The 26,066-nt window shown below is 36.8% G+C and overlaps 1 protein-coding gene across 3 annotated transcripts in view; it reads right to left on the bottom strand.

The window, feature by feature from the left end:
• GLCCI1 (glucocorticoid induced 1) overlaps positions 1-26,066 on the bottom strand; it is a 134,014-nt gene that overhangs the window by 56,208 nt on the left and 51,740 nt on the right. For all 3 annotated transcript variants that reach the window (XM_010353066.2, XM_030932059.1, XM_030932060.1), the window contains exon 3: positions 20,202-20,288. In XM_010353066.2, the coding sequence (XP_010351368.2) occupies positions 20,202-20,288 (87 nt within the window). The remainder of the gene's footprint in view (positions 1-20,201; positions 20,289-26,066) is intronic.

Raw genomic sequence — 26,066 nt, 5'->3', positions numbered from 1 at the left:
TGGCGGAGGTCTCAGGAAGTTTATCTCATTACCCAGAACTGTGCACCTGTGTTAGCAGATTTTGTACTGGGTTGTGCAATTTAACCTACAGACCAATAGGTGGTGCTTACGTGTAAAGGCCAGCTGCAGCAGAAGCAGACAGGTATATGCTTGATCTTTGTTTACTGGAAGGATCTCTCTGTTGCCTCAAATTGGCCAGACTGTGTAATGTACAGTAGCCTAAGATCCCTGTTCAGTCCCTGATGGGGACAAAGCTGGGTAGAGCTAAACCACCAAGCCTGCTCTTCAATATTCCAATGGTGGACACAAGCACTAGCTCTGAAGCAGATGGTGAGAGGAGCTCCTCATAGAATGTGACAAGCTCTCTGTGTAGGGGAGGGAACTGCCCCAGCTCCATACCTAGGCAGGCAGGAACATGATTTGCCTCCCTGTCACACCCCTGTTTGGCACTCGGGACACTCTGATGGGACAGACAACACTGTCTATATCCAGGCTGCAATGTAGCCAAGGGGTGTGAAATATGCCTGTCCCACAGCTTGCTGCCAAAATGTCTTTGGTGTAGAACCTGTCTTTGGCCTAAAACATACACCTTTGTGGCTCTCCTGGTTTCTGCTGCAGGAACACAACTCCACATATAAAGGGGGAGGTGCCCCACCTTTCACACAAGCCTGGGCCCGGCTTGAATAAATTCTTTTCTTATTTTTTAGATTATCATTGTGGACACAGCCATACCTAATTGCCCTAGAATGGCTGTCTTGTGATATTCTTGTACCAACCTCCCATAGGAGAAGCCATGGCTGTGTCCACAGCAGTGGACAAGCTGCAGAGGAGAGATATCCCTTCTCCACATCTGTGCTTGAGCACTGAGACCACCTGGCTGCTGGGATGGAACCCTGTTCCTCCCTTGAAGAGCCAAGCACAGTGCCCATTTCTGCACTGGAAGTGGCAGCCACTCTCAGCCAAGTGGGGAGTTCTCGGGCAAAGGACAGCACACACTCTGACCACCTTGTCATAAGGGGTACCCTTCTGTGCAATGCACTTTCCCTTCCCTTAGGAGCAGCACTCCCTGAAGGATAGACCACTGAGAATCCTGCAGCTCCCCTGGGTCCAGCCAGCCCTATATGGCTGCTACAATCTGAGTGAGTGCCAGGGAATGTCTATATGGGATCCAGTGATGTGGAGACACAAGGGCTGAGGTTCCTTGGGCAGGACTCAGTCCCTCAACAGGTATGTCCCAAATACTGGATCTGCCATCACAGCTTGGGTCCTCAGGGAGGGTAAGCAACCCAGCTCGAGGTAGTAGTCTGGGGTAATGCTCTTAGTATGTCCCCAAATCACCACCCACACCAGTGTTTGGGTTCATAAGGGCAGAGGAACTCTCGAATACTAGCAGTTTGCTGAGACGGGAAGGTGAGCCAAAAACACTCCCACCTACCCTTTCAACAAAATAGCAAGTCCCTTGGGCTTCCTAGCCAATCTATGCCAGCCTCTTTTTCCTTTTTTTTCTGTGTCCTAGCTTCTTCCTGTGAGTTCTCCACTGGACTCCAGCACTCTCCCCTTGATACTCTATTCAAGTTATGATTATTCACTTGTAACCATGGTTCTTCTTTCTGAGACCTGGTGTCTCATGTCTCTCATCAGCCATCCTCTTCTCTGGTGAAATACTTCTATTCAAGTATCTTACCCATTTTTAAAGTAGATTATTTATCTTCTTACTGATTTGTAAGAATTCTTTATATGTTCTACGTAGAAGCCCTTTATCAAATACATGATTTGCTAATATTTCTTCCAGTCTGTGGCTTGTCTTTTTATTCTCTTAGCGGTGTATTTTGAAGTATAAACGTTAATTTTAATGAAGATCCAATTATCTTTTTTTCTTTTATGGCTTTTACTCTTGAGATTGTATCTAAGAATGCCTAATTAAGATACTCTAGAAGTTTTAGAATTTTAGAGGTTACATTTAGGATTATGATTCACTGAAAGCTGATTTTTCTCTATGGTGAGAGCTAGGACTTAAGAGTATTTTGTACATACAAATATTCAATTACTCTAACACCAATTGTTGAAAAGACTGTCTTTTTCAATTAAATTTTGTTGGCATCTTTGGCTAAAATAAACTGACCACAAATATAAGGGTTTATTTCTAGACTCACAAATGTTGTTCCATTTACCTATAAATCTTTATGTGTGCCAATACTATGCTAACTATATTAATGTGGGTTCAAAGGAAACATTGAAATTGTGTAATATAATTCTACCAAATTTTTTGTTTTCAAAATTATTCGGACTTTTCTAGATCTTTTTGTATTTCCATACCTACTTTAGGATTAGCTTGTTCATTCCTAGTAAAAAACAAACCAAATAACAAAAGCCGTGGTATTTTCATAGAAATTGCATTGAATCTATACATCAATTTGAGAATTACCATCTTAATATTGATTCTTCCAATCCATGAACAAGTTAAGTCTTTCCATTTATTTGAATCCTTATTAATTTCATCCAGTAATGTTTTCAGTATATAAATTCTGGAGTGCTCTGTTAAATTACTTCTAAACACTTTTATCTTTTTTGATGCAACTGTGAATAAATTATTTTCTTATTTTTTAATTATTCATAGCTACTAACCAGAAATATAATTGATCTCTGTATGTTGATCTCATATCATGTAACCTTGGTAAACTTGTTTATTAGTTATAATAATATATCTGTACATTCCATAGGAGTTTTTACATATAGGATTATGTCTTCTGTGAATAAAGAAGTTGCACTGCTCCCATTACAATCCGAATGTCTTTTTGTTTTCTTGCCTGACTGCACTCGCTAGAATCTCCTGTACAGTAATGAATAAAAGTGGTGACAAGATGACAGTGGACATCCTTGCCTTGTTCCTTAGGAGAAAAGCATTCTGTTATATCACTGAATATGAATAATCTGTAAGTTTTTCATAAACGCATTTTATCAGATGAAGAAAGTTTTTTTCTGTTCCCAGTTTGTTGAGATTTTTTTTTTAAAATCATGAATGAGTGTTGAATATTGTCAAAATTTTCATCTGACTCTACTTAGGTGATTATGTAATTTATGTCCTTTATTCTATTAATATAATGCATGCCATTAACTGATTTTCTGATGGTAAACCATCATTGCATTCTTCGGACAAATCCCACTTACTCAGGGTATATAATGCTTCTTATTTATTGCTGGATTTGATTTGCTCATATTTTATTAATAATTTCTATATTTATATTCAAGATGGATAGTCATCTTATTTTATTTTCTTGAGATTTCTTTGCCTGACTTTGAAAGGAAAGTACTTATGACCTGAAAAAATAAATTGGAGAGTATTCCCTCCTTTTCTATTTTTTAGAAAAAGAGTTTGTAAAGAATTAACATTATTTTTTCCTTAAATATTTGATCGAATTCATCAAATGTGACCCTGGGGTAGTCTCTGTGGGAAGAATTTAAATTATTTATTCAGCTTCTTTACTTGTTATAAGTTTCTTCACATTTTCTGTTTGTTCCTAAGTCAGCTTTGGCACTTTATACCTTTCGACTAATTTGTGTCTTTTAGGAATTTGTCTATTTCATCTCAGTTTTCTAAGTTGATGGCATAAAGTTCATAATATTATTTCATAATATTTTTTAAGTTTGTTCAGTTGGTAGTAATGTCACCTCTTTTACTTCTGAAGTTGGTAATTTGGGTCTTCTTTTTTTCCAGTCAGTATAGCTAAATGTTTGTCAACTTTAGTGATCTTTGCAAACTTTTAGTTACACTGATTTTTCTCTAACACTTTTCTGTTTCATTGGTTTTGCTTATTCTTCATTTTCTCATTCCTCTGCTTGTTTTTGCTCTGATTTGCTTTTCTTTTTCCAGTTTCTTAAGATGGAAACTTAAGTAAGAAATGAGAAACTTTTCTCTTTTTCTGATATGTGGATTTAAAAGTGTAAATTTTCCTTGAAGCACTGCTTTAGCTGCATACATAAATTCTCAGTTGTGTTTTTTCACTCAACTGAAAATATTTAAAAATATCCTTGGGTTATTAGGAAAGTGTTGCTTAATTGTCAAATATTTAGGGTTTTCTAAGGTTTCTTTCTGTTACTCCGCAGTGACTGGGTGTTTTCCATCTACGCATGTCAGTTAGGTCAAGTTGATTGATAATATTGTTAATGTCTTCTATCACCTTGCTGATTCTCTAATTGGTTTCTGAATAATGGGATAATGTCATATCATTTCTCATTTTACATTTTTTGCTTAATGTATTTTGAAAAGCAGATGTTAGATCCATATACCCTTATGATTGTTTTATTTTTGCACTAACCTTTTTACTATATGAAATGTTCCTATTTGTCTTCAGTAATCCTTCTTGTATTAAAGTCTACATTGCCTGATATTAACATATCTATTCCAGCTCTCTTATTGTTACTGTTTTATCTTTTCCCATCTTTTTGCTTTCAGTCTGTTTGGTTTTTAAAATATATATATATTTTTAAATTTTTTAAAATTTTTAATTATTGTGGGTACATAGTAGGTATATATATTTATGGGGTACATGAGATATTTTGGCACAGGCATGCAATGCATAATAATCACATGAGAGTAAACTGGGTATCTATCCCCTCGAGCATTTATTCTTTATGTTGCTAACAACCCACTTATATTCTTTTAGGTACTTTTAAATGTACAATGAATTATTACTGACTATAGTCCCACTGTTGTACTATCAAATACCAGGTCTTACTTACTCTTTCCAACTTTTTTCCCCATTAACCATTCCCAGCTCCCCACAGCTCCCCACCCAACACTTCCCAACCTGTAGTAACCATCCTTCTATACTCTAGTTCCAAGAGTTCTATTGTTTCGATTTTTGTATCACACTAAATGACTGAGAATATGCAATGTTTGTGTTTCTGTGCCTGGCTTATTTCACTTAACATAATGACATCCATGTTGTTGGATGAAACTGGATGTCATTATGATAGGATCTCATTCTTTTCATGGCTGAATACTATTGCTTTATCTGTAAGTACCACATTTTCTTTATCAAGTTAGAAGCTTTCTAACTTGATGTTATCCCATTTTTCCATTTTTGCTTTGGTTGCCTATGCTTGTGTGGTATTAGTCAAGAAATGTTTGCCCTGACCAATGTCCTGGAGAATTTCCCCAATGTTTTCTTGTAGTAGTTTCACAGTTTGAGGTCTTAGATTTAAGTCTTTAATCTACCTTGATTTTATTTTTGTATAAGGTAAGAAAAAGGAGTCAGACTTCTTTCTCTGCATAGGGATATCCAGTTTTCCCAGCACCATGGATTGAAGTCTTTTTCCCAATGTATGTTCTTGGCACCTTTGTCAAAAATGAGCTCATTTTAGGTGTGAGAATGTTTCTGGATTCTCTATTCTGTTCCATTGGTCTATGGGTCTGCTTTTATGCCAGTGCCATGCTGTTTCAGTTACTATAGCTCTTCACTATAATTTAAAGTCAGGTCATGTCATTCCTCCAGTTTTGTTCTTTTCACTTAGGACAGCTTTGGCTATTCTGGGTCTTTTGTGATTCCATACAAGTTTTAGTTTTTTCATTTCTGTGAAGAATTTCATTGGTATTTTGATAGGAATTGCATTGAATCTGAGATTGCTTTGGGTAGAATAGACATTTGAACAATATTGATTCTTCCAATTAATGAACATAAAGTATCCTTCCATTTTTTGGTGTCCTCTTCAATTTCTTTCATCAGTGTTTCATACTTTCCATTGTAGAGATCTTTCACTTCTTTGAATAATTCCAAGGTATTTAATTTTATCTGTGTCTATTGTAAACGGGATTACTTTTTATTTCTCTTTATATTGTTCACTTTTAGAATACAGAAACATACAAAAAATACTTTTTGTATGTTGATTTTGTATTCTGCAACTTAACTGATTTTGTTTATGAGTTTTAATAGCTTTTTGATGGAGTCTTTGTTTGGGTTTTTCCAAATGTAAGATTATATCATCCGAAATAAGGATAATTTGACTTTTTCCTTTCCAATTCAAATACCCTTTAATTCTCTTTTCTCATAACTCTACCTAAGACTTCCAGTACTATGTTGAATAACACCAGTGAAAGTGAACATCCTTCTTCTTATTTTTTTTTTTCTCATTCAGCACGATAATAGCTGTGGTTCTGTGAATATATAGCTTTTATTACGTTGAGGTATGTTCTTTCTACAGCCAGTTTTTTGAGGGTTTTTAAAACGAAGGGATGCTGAACTTTAACAAATGTTTTTTCAGCATCAACTGAAATGATCATATGGCTTTTGTTCATTTTGTTGATATGATGTATCACATTAATTTGAGTTTGCTAAACCATTCTTGCATCCCTGGGATAATTCCAACTTAGACATGATGACATGATATTTTTAATGCATTGTTGAATTTGGTTTGCTAGTTATTTTGTGGAGGATATTTGCATCAATACTAATCAGATAAACTGCCCTATTGTTTTTACTTTTTTGATGTGTCTTTGTCTGTTTTTGGTATCAGGGTAATACTAGTCTTGTAGAACGAGTTTGAAAGTATTCCATCTCCCTCCATTTTTTGGAAAAGCTTTAGTAGGTTTGGTATTGGGTGTTTTTTTTTTCTGAAATAATTTTTTTATTATTATACTTTAAGTTCTAGGGTACATGTGCACAATGTGCAGGTTTGTTACATAGGTATACATGTGCCATGATTGTGTGCTGCACCCAATAACTCATCATTTACATTAGGTATATCTCCTAATGCTATCCCTCCACCCTCCCCCCACCCCACGACAGGTCCCAGTGTGTGATGCTCCCCTTCCTGTGTCCAAGTTTTCTCAAGTGTTCTCACTGTTCAATTCCCATCTATGAGTGAGAACATGCTGTTTGGTTTTTTGTCCTTGCGATAGTTTGCTGAGAATGATGGTTTCCAGCTTCATCCATGTCCCTGCAAAGGACATGAACTCATCCATTTTTATGGCTGCATAGTATTCCATGGTATATATGTGCCACATTTTCTTAATCCAGTCTATCATTGATGGACATTTGGCTTGGTTCCGAGTCCTTGCTATTGTGAACAGTGCCGCGATAAACATATGTGTGCATGTGTCTTTATAGTAGCATGATTTATAATCCTTTGGGTAAATACCCAGTAATGGGATGGGCTGGGTCAAATGGTATTTCTAGTTCTAGATCCTTGAGGAATTGCCACACTGTCTTCCACAATGGTTGAACTAGTTTACAGTCCCACCAACAGTGTAAAAGTGCTCCTATTTCTCCACATCCTCTCCAGCACCTGTTGTTTCCTGACTTTTTAATGATTGCCATTCTAACTGGTGTGAGCTGGCATCTCATTGTGGTTTTCATTTGCATTTCTCTGACGGCCAGTGATGATGACCATTTTTTCATGTGTCTGTTGGCTGCATAAATGTGTTCTTTTGACAAGTATTTGTTCATATTCTTTGCCCACTTTTTAATGGGGTTGTTTGTCTTATTCTTGTAAATTTGTTTGAGTTCTTTGTAGATTCTGGATATTACGCCTTTGTCAGATAAGTAGATTGCAAAAATTTTCTCCCATTCTGTAGGTTGCCTGTTTACTCTGATGGTAGTTTCTTTTGCTGTGCAGAAGCTCTTTAGTATAATTAGATCCCACTTGTCAATATTGACTTTTGTTGCCATTGCTTTTGGTGTTTTAGACATGAAGTCTTTGTCCATGCCTATGTCCTGAATGGTATTCCCTACGATTTATTCTAGCATTTTTACGGTTTCAGGTCTAACATTTAAGTCTCTAATCCATCTTGAATTAATTTTTGTATAAGGTGTAAGGAAAGGATCCAGTTTCAGCTTTCTACATATGGCTAGCTAGTTTCCCCATCACCATTTGTTAAATAGGGAATCCTTTCCCCATTTCTTGTTTTTGTCAGGTTTGCCAAAGATCAGATAGTTGTAGATGTGTGGTATTATTTCTGAGGGCTCTGTTCTGTTCCATTGGTCTATATTTCTGTTTTGGTACCAGTACCATGCTGTTTTGGTTACTGTAGCCTTGTAGTATAGTTTGAAGTCAGGTGGCATGATGCCTCCAGCTTTGTTCTTTTGGCTTAGGATTGTCTTGGCAATGCGGGGCTCTTTTTTGGTTCCATATGAACTTTAAAGTAGTTTTTTCCAATTCTGTGAAGAAAGTCGTTGGTAGCTTGATGGGGATGGCATTGAATCTATAAATTACCTTGGGTAGTATGGCCATTTTCACGATATTGATTCTTCCTATCCATGAACATGGAATGTTTTCCCATTTGTTTGTGTCCTCTTTTATTTCCTTGAGCAGTGGTTTGTAGTTATCCTTGAAGAGGTCTTTGATGTCCCTTGTAAGTCGGTTTCCTAGATATTTTATTCTCTTTCTAGCAGTTGTGAATGGGAGTTCACTCATGAGTTGGCTCTCTGTCAATTATTTGTTTATAGGAATGCTTGTGATTTTTGCACGTTGATTTTGTATCCTGAGACTTTGCTGAAGTTGCATATCAGCTTAAGGAGATTTTGGGCTGAGACGATGGGGTTTTCTAAATATACAATCATGTCATCTGCAAACAGGAACAATTTGGCTTCCTCTTTTCCTAATTGAATACCCTGTATTTCTTTCCCCTGCCTGATTGCCCTGGCCAGAACTTCCAACACTATGTCGAATAGGAGTCGTGAGAGACGGCATCCTGTCTTGTGCCAGTTTTCAAGGGGAATGCTTCCAGTTGTTGCCCATTCAGTATAATATTGGCTGTCAGTTTGTCATAAATAGCTCTTAGTATTTTGAGATACATCCCATCAATACCAAATTCATTGAGAGTTTTTAGCATGAAGGGCTGTTGAATTTTGTCAAAGGCCTTTTCTGCATGTATTAAGATAATCATGTGGTTTTTGTCTTTGGTTCTGTTTATATGCTGGATTACATTTATTGATTTGCATATGTTGAACCAGCCTTGCATCCCAGGAATGAAACCCACTTGATCATGGTGGAAAAGCTTTTTGATGTGCTGCTGGATTCGGTTTGCCAGTATTTTATTGAGGATTTTTGCATCGATGTTCATCAGGGATATTGGTCTAAAATTCTCTTTTTTTGTTGTTTCTCTGCCAGGCTTTGATATCATGGTGATGCTGGCCTCATAAAATGAGTTAGGGAGGATTCCCTCTTTTTCTATTGATTGGAATAGTTTCAGAAGGAATGGTACCAGCTCCTCCTTGTACCTCTGGTAGAATTCGGCTGTGAATCCGTCTGGTCCTGGACTTTTCTGGTTGGTAGGCCATTAATTATTGCCACAATTTCAGAGCCTGTTATTGGTCTGTTCAGGGATTCAACTTCTTCCTGGTTTAGTCTTGGGAAGGTGTACGTGTCCAGGAATTTATCCATTTCTTCTAGATTTTCTAGTTTATTTGCATAGAGGTGTTTATAGTATTCTCTGATGGTAGTTTGTATTTCTGTGGGATTGGTGGTGATATCCCCTTTATCATTTTTTATTGCATCTATTTGATTCTTCTCTCTTTTCTTCTTAGTCTTGCTAGCAGTCTTTATCAATTTTGTTGATCTTGTCAAAAAACCAGCTCCTGGTTTCATTGATTTTTTGAAGGGTTTTTTGTGTCTATGATCTCCTTCAGTTCTGCTCTGATCTTAGTTATTTCTTGCCTTCTGCTAGCTTTTGAACGTGTTTGCTCTTGCTTCTCTAGTTCTTTTAATTGTGATGTTAGGGTGTCAATTTTAGATCTTTCCTACTTTCTCTTGTGGGCCTTTAGTGCTACAAATTTCCCTCTACACACTGCTTTAAATGTGTCCCAGAGATTCTGGTATGTTGTGTCTTTGCTCTCATTGGTTTCAAAGAACATCTTTATTTCTGCCTTCGTTATGTACCCAGTAGTCATTCAGGAGCAGGTTGTTCAGTTTCCATGTAGCTGAGCAGTTGTGAGTGAGTTTCTTAATCCTAAGTTCTAGTTTGATTGCACTGTGTCTGAGAGACAGTTAGTTATAATTTCTGTTCTTTTACATTTGCTGAGGAGTGCTTTACTTCCAACTATGTGGTCAATTTTGGAATAAGTGCGATGTGGTGCTGAGAAGAATGTATATTCTGTTGATTTGGGGTGGAGAGTTCTGTAGATGTCTATTAGGTCTGCTTGGTGCAGAGGTGAGTTCAATTCCTGGATACCCTTGTTAACTTTCTGTCTAATGTTGACAGTGGGGTGTTAAAGTCTCTCATTATTATTGTGTGGGAGTCTAAGTCTCTTTGTAGGTCTCTAAGGACTTGCTTTATGAATCTGAGTGTTCCTGTATTGGATGCATATATATTTAGGATAGTTAGCTCTTCTTGTTGAATTGATCCCTTTACCATTATGTAATAGCTTTCTTTGTCTCTTCTGGTCTTTGCTGGTTTAAAGTCTGTTTTATCAGAGACAAGGATAGCAAATCCTGCCTTTTTTTGCTTTCCATTTGCTTGGTAGCTCTTCCTCCACCCCTGTATTTTGACCCTATGTGTGTCTCCGCATGTAAGATGGGTCTTCTGAATATAGCACAATGATGGGTCTTGACTCTTTATCCAATTTGCCAGTCTGTGTCTTTTAATTGGAGCATTTAGCCCATTTACATTTAAGGTTAATATTGTTATGTGTGAATCTGATCCTGTCATTATGGTGTTAGATGGTTATTTTGCTCGTCAGTTGATGCAGTTTCTTCCTAGCATCGATGGTCTTTACAATTTGGCATGTTTTTGCAGTGGCTGGTACTGGTTGCTCCTTTCCATGTTTAGTGCTTCCTTCAGGAGCTTTTGTAGGGCAGGCCTGGTGGTGACAATATCTCTCAGCTTGTTGAGAGATATTGGCACATAGTTCTTGTGCCATGGTTTTCCACTCTACCAGGTCATTTAAGGACTTCTCTACACTGGTTATTTTAGGTAGCCATTTCATCTAATCTTTTTTCAAGGTTTTTAGCTTCTTTGCGATGGGTTCAAACTTCCTCCAATATCTCTCTTGCTTGTCTGTAAAGGATTTTATTTCTCCTTCACTTATGAAGCTTAGTTTGGTTGGATATGAAATTCTGGGTTGAAAATTCTTTTCTTTAAGAATGCTGAATATTGGCCCCCACTCTCTTCTAGCTTGTAGAGTTTCTGCCAAGAGATTCACTGTCAGTCTGATGGGCTTCCCTTTGTGGGTAACCCGACCTTTCTCTCTGGCTGCCCTTAACATTTTTTCCTTCATTTCAACTTTGGTGAATCTGACAATTATGTGTCTTGGAGTTGCTCTTCTTGAGGAGTATCTTTGTGGCGTTTCTGTATTTCCTGAATTTGAATGTTAGCTTGCCTTGCTAGGTTGGGGAAATCCTCCTGCATAATATCCTGCAGAGTGTTTTCCAACTTGGTTCCATTCTCCCTGTCACTTTCAGGTACACCAATCAGATATAGATCTGGTCTTTTCACATAGTACCATATTTCTTGGAGGCTCTATTCGTTTCTTTTTACTCTTTTTTCTCTAAACTTCTCTTCTCGCTTCATTTCATTCATTTGATCTTCAATCACTGATACCCTTTCTTCCAGTTGATCTAATCGGCTACTGAGGCTTGTACATTTATCATGTAGTTCTCGTGTCATGGTTTTCAGCTCCATCAGGTCATTTATGGTCTTCTCTACACTGGTTATTCTAGGTAGCCATTCGTCTAAACTTTTTTCAAGATTTTTAGCTTCTTTGCAATGGGTTCAAACTTCCTCCTTTAGCTTGGAGATGTATGATTGTCTGAAGCCTTCTTCTCTCAACTCGTCAAAGTCATTCTCTGTCCAGCTTTATTCTGTTGCTGGCGAGGAGCTGCGTTCCTTTGGAGGGGGAGAGGTGGTCTGATTTTTAGAATTTTCAGCTTTTCTGCTCTGTTTTTTCCCCATCTTTGTGATTTTATCTACCTTTGGTCTTTGATGATGGTGATGTACAGATGGGGTTTTGGTGTGGAGGTCCTGTTAGTTTTCCTTCTAACAGTCAGGACCCTCAGCTGCAGCTTTGTTGGAGTTTGCTTGAGGTCCTCTCCAGACCCTGTTTGCCTGGGTATCAGCAGCGGAGGCTGCAGAACAGCAAATACTGCTGAACAGCAAATGTTGCTGCCTGATCATTTCTCTGGAGGCTTCATCTCAGACGGGTACCCGGCCCTGTGTGGTGTCAGTCTGCCCCTACTGGGGAGTGCCTCCCAGTTAGGCTACTGGGGGGGTCAGGGACCCACACGAGGAGGCAGTCTGTCCATTCTCGGATCTCAAACTCCATCCTGGGAAAGTCAGTGCTCTCTTCAAAGCTGTCAGGGACATTTAAGTCTGCAGAGGTTTCTGCTGCCTTTTGTTCGGCTATGCCCTGCCCCCAGAGGTGGAGTCTACAGAGGCAGTCAGGTCTCCTTGAGCTGCAGTGGGCTCCACCCAGTTTGAGCTTCCCAGTCACTTTGTTTACCCACTCAAGCCTCAGCAACAGCAGGCGCCCCTCCGCTAGCCTCGCTGCCGCCTTGCAGTTCAATCTCAGACTGCTATGCTAGCAATGAGCGAGGCTCCATGGGCATGGGATCCTCTAAGCCAGGCATGGGATATAGTCTCCTGGTGTGCCGTTTGCTAAGACCGTTGAAAAAGCACAGTATTAGGGTGGGAGTGACCTGATTTTCCAGGTGCTGTCTGTCACAGCTTCCCTTGGCTAGGAAAGGAAATTCCCTGACCCCTTGCACTTCCCAGGTGGGGTGATGCCTCGCCCCGCTTCAGGTCATGCTCAGTGGGCTACACCCACTGTCCTGCACCCACTGTCCGACAAGCCCCAGTGAGATGAACCTGGTACCTCAGCTGGAAATGCAGAAATCATCCATCTTCTGCGTCACTCATGCTGGGAGCTGTAGACTGAAGCTGTTCCTGTTCGGTCATCTTGGAATTGCGCTGGTACTAGGTGTTCCTTAAATGTTTGGTAGAATTCAGCAGTGAAGCCATTGGGTCCCAGGCTTTTCTTTACTGGGAGACTTTAATCTGGGTTCAATCTCTTTACTTGTTATTGGCCTATTTGGGCTTTGGATTTCTTCATGAGTCTGTCTTGGTAGGTTATACGTGTCTGGGAATTTATTCATTTCTTATAGATATTCCAATTTATTGGCATATAGTTGCTCAAAGTAGCCACTAACGATCTTCTGAATTTCTGTGGTATCAGCTGTAAAGTCTTCTTTTTCACCTCTGATTTATTTGGGTCTTCTTTTTTTTCTTGGTTATCTTGGCTAAATGTTTGTCAATTTTATCTTTTCAAAAAACTAACTTTTAATTTCAATGATCTTTGTAGTATTTTCTTCATTTCAAATCCATTTTATTTCAGCTCTGATCTTTATTATTTATTTTCTTATACTAATTTTCAGTTTGATTTGCTCTTGCTTTTGCTGTATTTTAAGATGCATTGTTAGGTTATTTATTTGAAGTTTTTCTTCTTTTTTGATGTAGGCACTTAGAGATATAAATTTCCCTCTTAGTGCTCTTTTTGCTACATCCCATAGATTTTGGTATGTTGTGTTTCCATTATCATTTGTTTCAAGAAGTTTTTCAATTTCCTCCTTCATTTCTTCATTGACTCACTGGTCATTCAGGAGCCTATTGTTTAATTTCCATGTGCTTGTATAGTTTCCAAAATTCTCCTTGTTATTGATTTGTAGTTTTATTCCACTGTGGTCAGAGAGGATTCCTGGTATTATTTCCAATTTTTTTTGAATGTTTTAAGACATCTTTTATGACCTAATACGTGGTCTGTCTTTGAGAATGATCCATGTGATGAGGAGGAAAATTTGTATTCTGAGGCTGTTGGATGAAATGTTCTGTAAATATCTATTAGGTCCATTTGTTCTACAGTGCAGATTAAGCCCAATGTTTCCTTGCTGATTTTCTGTCTAGGAGATCTGTCTAACACTGAAAGCAGGGAGTTGAAGTCTCCAGCTATTATTGTACTGGGGTCTATCTTCCTTTTTAGCTCTAATAATATTTGCTTTATATATCTGGGTGCTCCAGTGTTGGGTACATATATACTTACAATCATTATGTCCTCTTGCTGAATTGGCCCCTTTATAATGACTTTGTCTTTTCTTACAGTTTTTGACTCTAAATCTATTTTGCCTGATACAAGCATAGCAACTCCTGCTCTTTTTTGGTTTCTACTGGCATGGCATATCTTTCCATCCTTTTAGTTTCAGTCTACGTTTATCTTTATAGGTGAAGTGTGTTTCTTGTAGACAATAGATCATTGGGTCTCTTTTTTCTTTTTTTCATCCATTCAGCCACTCAATGTCTTTTGTTTGGAGAGTTTAGTCCATTTACATTCCATTTTATTACAGATAAGTATGAACTTACTCCTGCCATTTTATTATTTGTTTTTTTTTTGGTCTTCACTTCCTTCCTTCTTTCCACCCTTCTTGTCTTCCTTTTGGTCATTTTTTTTCTGGTGGTATGCTTTCTTCCTTTTATTTTTGAGATAGGGCTTCACTCTGTTACCCAGGCAGGAGTATAGTGGTGTGATCTTGGCTCACTGCAACCTCCACCTCCCCGGCTCAAGAGATTCTTGTGCCTCAGTCTCCCCAGTAGCTGGGACTACAGGTGTGTGCCACCACGCCCAGCTAATTTTTGTATTTTTAGTAGAGACAGAGTTTCACCATGTTGGCCAGGCTGATCTCAAACTCCTGACCTCAAGGGATCTGCTTGTCTTGGCCTCCCAAGATGCTGGGCTTACAGGCATGAGTTTCCTCAAAATAGCTACTTTGAATTCTGTCTTAAAGGTTATATGTCTCTATTTCTCTAGGACTGGTCCCTGGTGCCTGGTTCATTTGGTGAGGTCATGTTTTCCTGGATGGTGCTTATTATTGTAGATGTTCCTCAGTGTCTGGGCATTGAAGAGTTAGGTATTTATTGTAGTCTTCACAGTCTGGGCTTATTTGTGCCTGCCCTTCTTGGGAAGGCTTTCCAAGTATTCAAAGAAACTTGGGCCCCAAGCCCAAAAAAACTGTGTTTTTTGCAGATTTGTAGAGGTGTAACTACCACCTTGGAGGTCTTGAAAAAGATCTGGGAGAATTCTTGATTACCAGACAAAGACCGTTGTTCTTTTCCTTTACCTTCTCCTCAGCAAACAGGGTGTGTCTGTCTGTCTGTCTCTCTCTCTCTTTAAAGCTTCCCAATAAAAAGTTCTGACTGCTGCAATGGGCGATTCTCCCCTGGCTAAGGTTAGTCCAAATGCTCCCTCCATGCACAGGCACTGGCTGAGGCCAGTAAGGCTTTATTCTTCACTGTGGTAAGACAGTACTGAGTTCAGTGTAAAGTTCCCCAATCGCTGTGCTCTTCTTCCTCAAAGTGCACAGATTCTCTCTGTGCTCCACACAATTGCTACCAGGGGATGGAGGAGTAACACCAGCAATTCAAGACTGTCTCTCCTGGTCTACTCAATGCCTCTTTTGGTGCTACGAACTTAAAACTCGGTACTGTGATTGCTCACCTGATTTTAGGTTCTTGTGAATGGTGTTTTTCTCTGTGCAGATAGTTGTTAAAATTTGGTACTTCAGTGGGGGGTGGGAGGGATGAATGGTGTAGGCTTCTATTCCCGTGTCACAACTTTGTTTACCTATTCTTCCTTTCCTGCTTTGTGATATTTTTTAGTATGCCATTTTAATTCCTCTTTTTTTTAATTTAAATTTTTGGAGTTATCTTCTTAGTAACTTAGCAACTGCTCTAGGGATTATAATGTGTCTTAATTTATCACAATCTACATCACAATAATACTTAATTTCAGTCAAATAGAAACTACAATATACGTCCTTTTCCTAACTCCTCCTTTGTGCTATTATCATATATATTTCATGTACATCCTATAAATCCAACCAACCAATGTTGAAAACTCCTTTATATTTACCACATATTTACTATTCCCAGCACTCTTCAATTGTTCCTATGGATACAAATTAATATCTAGTGTTACTTCCTTTCAGTCTGAAGATTTGCTTTAGAATTTCTTATAAGACAGTCTGACAGGGAGAAATTATCTCAAGTTTTATCTGGGAATGCCATTTTTTCACCTTCATTTTGGAAGACTAGTTTTGCTGGATATTGAATACCTACCTGGTTGACAGTTTTTGGTTTACTTTTTTTCTTTCAGCACTTTGAATGCATCAGGCCTCACGGTCCCCATCACTTCTGATTTTAAAGTCAGCTGTTAAAGCTATTAGTGGTCCCCTACGTCGGATGACTCATTTTCTTTTTCTTATGGTTCCCTTTGTGTTTTCCTAGTTGTGGTTAGTTAAACTTCATCAATCTGTAGATTGTTTTTCATCAAATTTGGAAAGTTCTCTGTCAGTATTTCTTTGATTCTTTTTCTCTGCTCTGTCTCTTCTCTCCTTCAACTTTAATCTTTTTTTTCCCTTTCCATTCTTCAGAGTATATAAATTCCATTGACTTATCTTCTAATTCATTGATCCTTCTGCCATCGCAAATCTATTGTCAAGCCCATCTAACATTTTTATATTTAGTGATTGCATTGATTCTTCTGCCATCGCAAATCTATTGTCAAGACCATCTAACATTTTTATATTTAGTGATTGCATTGATTCTTCTGCCATCGCCAATCTATTGTCAAGACCATCTAACATTTTTATATTTAGTGATTGCCCCTTTTAACTCTAGAAGAATGACTCTCTCTTTGTGAAAATACTTTATTTTTTATTTTTTTTGAGACGGCATCTCGCTCTGTCACCCAGGGTGGAGCGCAGTGGCGCCATCTCGGCTCACTGTAATCTCTGCCTCCCAGGTTCAAGCGATTCTCCTGCCTCAGTCTCCTGAATAGCTGGGACTACAGGCGCGTGCCACGGGGTTTCACTGTGTTAGCCAGGATGGCCTCAATCTTCTGACTTCGTGATCCACCCACGTTGGCCTCCCAAAGTGCTGGGATTACAGGCGTAAGCCACCGTGTCCGGCCTGTGAAAATTCTTTATTCATTGAGTCCTTGTAGTCCTACTTTCCCTTTAATCATTTAATCATGGTTTCCTTTATTTCTTTGATGTCTTTGTCTGCTAAATACATTATAAAAACACATACAGTTTCTACTGACTGCTTTATTTTCCTGAATATGTCCCATACTTTATTATAAAAACACATATAGTTTCTACTGACTGCTTTATTTTCGTATGTGCCATACTTTTTTGTTTCTTTGTATATCTCAAAACTTTTTGCTGAATGCTAGATATTCCAGATAATATAGCAACTCCAGATTCTGAGTTTCTCCCGAGAGTTGTTGTCTACTTGTTTCTTAATGGTCTACAAGTCTGTTTCTCCCGCAATGTGTGACTGCTTATGTCTCTATTATTTTTTGCCTGACTTCTTAAGACCTTTTAAAGCAGGTCTCCAGTGTTCACCATAGTGTTTGGCCAAAGACTGCACATTCTGTTCAAACATCTCAAGCCAATAAGGTTCTATTTCCTACTGATAGGATTTGTTTGTGGACAGAGGACAGCATTTGAAATTCTGGTTTTTTACAAGTTTTCCCTGGTTTTATTTCCAGTAGCCCACTTGAATTTCCTCTGCACCTGTTCCTAGGCTGTTCTGGCCAGGAACACATCGGTGGCCTGGGCCCACTCTGTTCTCTGCTGTGCATGTCCACAGCCTCCAGTCAACCTGGGATATGTGGGGAATTTATCAAGCTCCCACTACTGTCTTATCTCTCAAAACTCTCTATTAAACTCAACTAGTCCATTAGCCTACTGCTGGCCTCAAACTGGACTACAATCTTAGACTAATAAAGTTGTTGGCCCTCTCTGTTTACTTGCCACAAAGATCACTATTTTAACCTACAATGCTCCAAAGCAAGTTATTTCTCTACAACAGTGGAAGCAAAGCTGCTGGTTTTCATCCTGATTGAAATGCTATGCAACAGAGCTAAGGAGAAGGAAAAGGAGAAAAGGAGTAGCACCAGATCACGAATTTGTGCTATTCTTACCCTATGTTTATTAATTTTCATGAATAAAGCTTCTTAGTTTGTTTGGTAAAGTACTCAAACAGTTGTTTTGACAGTTTTGTCCAGCTTTATGGTTGCCTTCTGTGGAAAACAAATGTTCTCACTGAATCAGTCATTCCTTTTAAATAGTGTATGTCATCTATTACTGAAATCCAGTTATCATTCAATTAAAAACCCAACAAAAGAGTCATTAAAAACTCTTTCATATTTACCCACATATTTACTATTCCCAGTACTCTTCAATTCTTCCTATGGATTCAAATTACTATCTGGCATTACTTCCATTCAGTCTAATGATTAGTAAATCTTGGTGATAACACTAAGATTGTATTTAATTCTGAGATAAAAATACAAGTTCACTTTTTTGTTATTCATATGCTATACACAGATATGTAGTTACAGTAAGCTAGAGATATTAGACTTAGTTTCATTTATTTTTTGTTGCTGCTGCAGAAAACTGATTTTTTTGCATACATGTATGGTAGGCAGAAGGAGCTGAGTAGGTCTCTACATCCATACTATAAAGAAGCTGCTAAAATGTAATACAATCATAAGTAAAATCATGCTAATAAACTATATCTATGCAGTCCAGATACCACAGTATATAAGGGGCACTGATAACCTATAGTATATAAAAATTATACAAAGAGGCCTGGAAACTGGTATATGAAAAAAATTTTGAGAGAAATGTAAATGTTTACTCTGGAGAAAAAAAATGACTTACTGTTGGCCTTTAAAAGACTTAGACTTACTCAATATTGATCCAGAGGGCAAAGTCAAAACTAAGTTACCTAAGTTCAATACATAAGAGAACATATTTAACAACTTAAAACAATTAAACTGGCTCTTTTTATAAAGTAATGAATTTCCCTCACTAAGAATGATCATGGCCTGGTGTGATGGCTCATGCTTGTAATCCCAGCACGTTGGCAGGCCGAGGTGGGCGGATTGCTTGAGGTCAGGGGTTTGAGACTAGCCTGGCCAATATGGGAAAACCCCATCTCTACTAAAAATGCAAAAATTAGCTGGGCATGGTGGCACATATCTGTAATCCCAGCTACTCGGGTGGCTGAGGCAGGAGAATCACTTGAACCCGGGAGGCAGAAGCTGCAGTGAGCCAAGACTGTGCCACTGTACTCCAGCCTGGGTGACAGAGTGAGATTCCACCTTGAAACAAAATAAAAAAAACAAAAAAAAGAATAACAGAGATTTGACGACCATCTTTTAAAGAGCATTTATGTAGAAGACAGACTAGATGACCTTTCAATTCTAACTTTCTGTAATTTATAAAAAGAAATAGAAAAGAATTTAGGTGAATAAAACTATCAGGAAAAATAATCCAAAATATACATAAAGATATGACACCTCAGGTTATTCATAATAAATAAGGAAATGGGTCATAGAAACTAAGTTTCTCAGAAGCATGGATTACTGTTGGGTTCCAAAGGGCAACAATATACTGGATATCATTAAAAAGCTATTAGATCGCGCCTGTAATCCCAGCACTTTGGGAGGCCGAGGAGGGCGGATCACAAGGTCAGGAGATCACGACCATCCTGGCTAACATGGTGAAACCCCGTCTCTACTAAAAATACAAAAAATTAGCCAGGGGTGGTGGTGGGTGCCTATAGTCCCAGCTACTTGGGAGGCTGAGGCAGGAGAATGGCATGAACCTGGGAGGTGGAGCTTGCAGTAAGCCGAGATCGCGCCACTGCATTCCAGCCTGGGCGACAAAGCAAGACTCTGTCTCAAAAAAAAAAAGCGATTAGAAACAGAAAACACTATCCTACCATTGTACAAAGCTATATAGCCTATAGCTCTGGTTGCTACAACTCAAAAACAAGCAAGCTGAAGAGAGAACAAAAGATAACTAAAATGAACAAGATAGAGAGTATTACATAAAATTAGACTTCACTCTGGAAAGGCTAAAGCTGACTGAGGGTATAACAAATATTTAGAAATGACACAAAATACACAAATAAGGTAAATTTAGACTTGTTCACCAAAATGTAGAATGAAACCTACCTAACTAGAATTTCTACTAACCTTACAAAAACCTGCCTAGAATTTATCCTAACCTTACCCTAGAATTTGTCCTAACCTTACTGAAAGAGGTACGGTTAGGATAAATTTTAAAAGTGTCATTATATGCAGGAAATACCAAGGTAATCTCCTAGGACCAAAACAGTTTACAGACGGAAAACAAAAATAACTTACCTCTTTTAGTTGATCAGCACTCCCCCATGACGCAGAACGCTGATGTGACCTCTTTTCTGCACCCTCTTCTGCCCAACAGCTAGGTGTCTTAAAAAAAAAAATATATATATATATATATATATGAAATTTTATCTCTACTTCCTAATCTCAAGCAACTGAAACATATTTCAAATTCTTAGCACATACCGGTTAGATAACTATACTGAAATCCTTTAAATGCTAAGAGTTTCGTGACCCTGTGAAATGTTTAAAATATTCTGCCATATTCTGAATTATATATGCTCAAAGATGTCTCTGAGTCATCTTACTTAAAACATTTGATATCTTCACATCAAAAACATTAATAACTTAATTATAAAATTCAAAGGGAATTGTAAAGATATGTGTATTGGTGTTTTTAAAGAGAATAGCCAAACTAAATATGAAATGGTATTTCCACTAAATTTGATAGAGGTAAAATGAATGAAAGTATCTCAAAAACAGTAGTATTAAGAATGACCTATATTCAAATATTTAGCTAGAGGGCTGACTGTACTACTTTTTCTGTTCTTGGGGAAGAGTAAGTATTAGTATCTTTTTTGAAAAATATCAGGCATCTTTACATAAAAAACAAAGTTACTATAAAGGTGAAAAAGATTTAAAATAGTAAAATATAAGCTAAATAAACAGAATATAAACTAAAATAATACATCTTCTAAAAAACCTGAACTGTATGTCAGAAAACATAATCATTTTTATCTAAAATATGATTTTCAGTTATTTAGCCATTAATATATACCTCAAATGCAAGACAAACCACTAAATCCCAAATAATGCCATACAGTGGTTAAGACCATTTAATAGTTGTATTAAAAAATTAAACAATAGGCTGGGCACGGTGGCTCACGCCTGTAATCCCAGCATTTGGGAGGCCAAGGCGGGTGGATCACCTGAGGTCAGGAGTTTGAGACCAGCCTGACCAACATGGTGAAACCCCATCTCTAAAAAATTAGTTGGGCCTGGTGGCAGGCGCCTATAATCTCAGCTACTTGGGAGGCTGAGACAGGAGAATCACTTGAACCCGGGAGGCAGAGGCTGCAGTGAGCCAAGATGACACCATTGCACTCCAGCCCAGGCGACGAGAGTGAAACTCTGTCTCAAAAAAAAAAAAAAAAAAAAAAAAAAAAAATTAAACAATATTAAAATATCATCTTTTAATATATGAGAAGACTCTCGTGTAATGTAAATTAGAAAGGATTAAAAACCACTACTTAAAGGGCAATGATTGTCACAGTAAATATATACAGCTTTAAAAATTATTTTTCATTACATACTTTTTCATTACATGCTGAAAAAGATATCATTTATATTAAGGCCATACTTGTGACTACATAACATATAAGTTCTTATGAAGAAGTCATCAGTTCTGTTTTATACAGTTCAAAGTGCTTGTGGAAAACTTTTAAAATAATCACCACATCTTAAAAGTGATGATATTAAAAAAAAACCACTAACAAACGAATGCTAGCTGAATAAATACAAAAATAAACTGCTTGGGCAGTTCACAAGTAAAATGAAGCTGTTAAGTCAATTGACAGAGTAAAATATTTTATTCAATCAGCAAGTCCATGGATAAGAGGTATCAATATATTAAATAAGTTGCTTATAAAACACTTACTTATTAGAATTTCCTGTTCCGTCCTAGATGACCTACTCTGAAAATAATTCAGCCTCCAAATAATTGTATCCTTAATAATAAATTTATTCCAAAAGGATTCAATTGTTTAGTCACTTTTATTTTGATAATTTATATAACTTAATGTTTTTACCTGTCTACCAACTGAGCATTACTCTTATCAAAAATGAAAAGATTAAGGATCATAATCTTTATAACTCAAAGTACATTCACAGAAAGTGAGTCAAGTTTTTAGCATTTTCCATAATTATTCAAAATCAACATTTATAATGTGAATTATGTTCATTTTGTACAGCTGTTTTTTCAATGGACATTTACATATACTGTATCTCCAACTTACAGATACATTAATAGCCACAAAAATTCTGCAACTGCTTCAATACTGGCAAGCATGCCAATGGCAAAAGGAACTAAATCTGAGTTCTCTTATCTCACAGATTATCTTCTTTCTTCCTATTATACTTTTCTTAAAAATGAATGTGAAAACCTATTCAATTATTTCAGAGTGTATTATTATTTACACAAAAGAATTACTTACAAAAGAAGTTAGTAGTATATGTACATTTATGTGCACATAACAATGTTTTGGTCAATGATGGATGGCATACATAACAGTGGTCCCAAAAAATTATAATGAAGCTGAAAAATTCCTATTACCTAGTGATGTCTTGATGATCCTCATCTTGTGTGGGCCTAGGCTAATGTGTATATTTGTCTAAGCTTTTAAAAAAAAGTCTAAAAAGCAAAAACAAAAACAAAAACAAAAAAGTTAATAAAAGCTTATAGAGTAAGAATAGTTTGGTACGGTTGTACAATATGTTTGTGTTTTACGCTAAGCGTTATTATGAAAAGATCAAAAAGCTAAAAAAATTAAGTTTATGAAGTAAAAATGTTATGGTAAGCTAAGGTTAACATTATTGAAGGAAGAAAAATATTTGTTATAAACTTAGTGTAACCCAAATGTGCAGTGCTTAGAAAGTCTACAGTAGTTCATGGTAATAGCCTAAGCCTTCACATTCACTCACGACTCACTGACCCAATCAGAGCAGGTTCCAGTCCTGCAAACTCCATTCCATGGTATATGCCCTATACAGGTATACCATCTTCTACTTTTATATGTTATATTTTTACTGTACCTTTTCTATGTTTAGATATACAAATACCACTATGTAACAAATGCCTACAGTCTGCAGTACAGTCACACGCTGTACAGTTTTGTAGGCCAGGAGCAATGGGCTATGCTGCATAGCCTGTGTGTAGTAGGCTACACCATCTAGGTTTGTGTAAGTACACCCTATGATGTTCGCACAGCGATGAATGCCTAATGATGGCTTTCTCAGAACATATTTCCTTCTTTAAGTGAAAATGACTATAGTTTTTAAAAGAGAAAAATGACTGAAAGAGTTCTCTCAATCATGTGACTATAGAATGCATATAATTTAAGTATAGTCATCAGAGTCTTAACTTTCCAAAAATATCCCCAAAGTAGTTTTAATTTCATCAATTTAAACGTATGAAAAATATTCTATTCTACAAATATATTCTATAGATTGCATTGTCTAATACAACAGCTACTAGCCACATGTGCCTATTTAGATTTAAATTAATGAGGACTTAAAAAAACTAAAGTTCCTTAGTCACACTTAGCACATTTTAAAAGCTCAATAACCATCTGTGGCTACTGGCTGTCATATAGGACAACACAGATATGGAACATTTCCAATACTGAAGAAAGTTCAATTGGAGAGTAGTGTTCTATACACTAATCACCGATTTTTAATGAGTTATTTTAGCCAAAACAAAACCAAAAGATGGCTACCAAAATCAAATCTATTTAAAGCTGATGGTTAAGAAGTCACAGAAGGTGAACTAACTTGAATCCAATTTATTAAACCTGCGTATTTGAGAAATGTTTTACCATTTCAATCAGGAAAATAACACAAAGTAGCAAAAGTTCTTTCCTTTCACATCACTAAGCAGCCCCTTCCAACTGGTCTGTTATCCTGTCTGTTAATCTAGACTAGAATTTTTTAAATAGTGCTACATATAACCATGCCCTTGGTGTTAACAAGAGTAGACAAAAAGGGTACCACAGTCAAATAAATTTAGGAAAAATTGTAATATCATACCATCATTTAAAAGAAATGAAACTTCTGTACACTTGAACAATGCAGAACTAAAACCTATCTGTAAGACTGTTAACAAAAAAGGTAGTTAAAAAAAAAAAAAAAAAAAAAAAAGGCCTCTATGTGAAAAGGATACCTATAGGTAGAAGGGGTCCTTTTCTATTCTCACTCCCTGGAAGTCACCAAAGTCCAGAACATGAAATTTCTTTCCAAACTCTAGGGCCATCCTCCCTTCCAACCTGTGTGAGAACCATTTTTTCTCTAAGTAAAATACAAAGAGAACAATCCCACTGCACAGGACTAAGGAGGCTTCAAACTGAATACCATTAGAAAAATTATTTTTGGTAGATCAACCAAGAAGCTTAAATACTGGGTGCTTTTGTTATATGTATCTTTATTCACTAACTAGCAAGGACCAATATGCTTTTTAGTTTTATCAACTTCAAACCAGCTCAAACTAACTCCTAGCAAAAAACATTCTTTGTCAACATGCAAAAGTCTAAAGCCATTTAAAAAAAAAAAAATCCATAAACAAAAACATCACAAAATTCTTTAATCTTGTTTAAATGTTAAAAAATATATTTTTATGTGGTTCATCACTGGTCTTAAATTTTATTGTAGTTTATAATCGATTACAGAAATATGAGTACTGACTGCTAATTATTTTATAGTACTTATAGCAATGATAAACCTAGTAAGAAATGAAATGGAATTAGCTGAAAAATCAATGATACTTAAATTAAGAATTAATTACGACCACAGACTAATCTTAAATTATAAAAAACATTTAGAATAGGTAATGACAACCCTTCATTATTTACAAATATTTGTTTTTGTTTACAAAAATTTGTTTCTCTTTTGACTAATAAAAAACTTTTAACTTCTTTTAAAACTTTTTTTAAAATATTATTTTGAAAAGTCTATCCTGATGAAGTATTACAAAGCAGCACAAAAGACTGTGGTTCTAGTATAATTATCCTTTGCCTTTCTGGGAACAGTGGTAACCAGATATAGTAAATAGCTGCTTTGGTTAGCAAAGAGTGTAGAAAAAGGCAGAATTCAGCTCAAGCAAAACACTGTGAAAGTTAAGACTGCATTTTTATTTTATGTAAAGTTAGAGGTTTTTGTTTAAGCTTTAGGAACTGAGTAATAGCAGCAGTTATATATTCAAATTTTTTTTATCAAGCTCCGACTCTATGCTAAGTTTTGTGCTCATTATGTTAGACCAGTTTCAAAGTGCAGTCCCCAGATGAGGAGCAGCATCATCACATGTTAGAAAAGCAAATTATCAGGCTCATCCTCAGACTACTAGATTTGGAACTCTTAGATAAGGCCCAGAAATATACTTCTTACTTTTTAAGCAAGCTTTTCAGATGATTCTGATGGATTCTAAAGTTTGAAAACCAGCGTTAGACTAAAAAATTGAAAGCAGTAAGATACGGATTCTGCACTCAAGATGTCATGTTAACCATATACCCACTCATTTTTCTTGCTAGCTTTGAACATGTTATTGTTTCAAAATCTCTTACATCTGACAGCAAATCAGCAACACAGGTGATTACTACATACCACCAAAAATATTTTTCACACCATTCTAAAAAACACCCCCTAAAGTCATAAAAACTAATAGTGCTAAGATGATGACATGAATATCACCAATAGGATAACTAAGTAATGGAGGAGGGAGTGGTTTTCATAAGAATGTAAATACACTCTCCTGCACCTGAAGCTATAGATTTGAAGCACCATTTCATATTTGTAAGACAGCAAACACACAATAACTACTTCTGACTGAATGAATCCTGACCTACCAGGGATTGTTTATTGAATTTTAGAGCCGTCACATGCTCTGGGGTCATTTGTATCATTTCTATGCCATTTCCTACCAGTCCAGACTTAATGTTCATAATTGTATAATCAATAGTTGATACTAGTAATAATGACTTTTCCTGTCCACTTAATTCAATATTATTATATTTAAACCTGGTAACAGTAAAATACTATCTATTCTAATCAAAGGCAACTAATATGTATCAGTGTCTATTATGTCATAGATACTGTGCT

Source organism: Rhinopithecus roxellana, chromosome 6 (genome assembly GCF_007565055.1).
Source record: "Rhinopithecus roxellana isolate Shanxi Qingling chromosome 6, ASM756505v1, whole genome shotgun sequence".
NCBI lineage: Eukaryota > Metazoa > Chordata > Mammalia > Primates > Cercopithecidae > Rhinopithecus > Rhinopithecus roxellana.
This window is presented reverse-complemented; position numbering and strand designations above follow the sequence as displayed.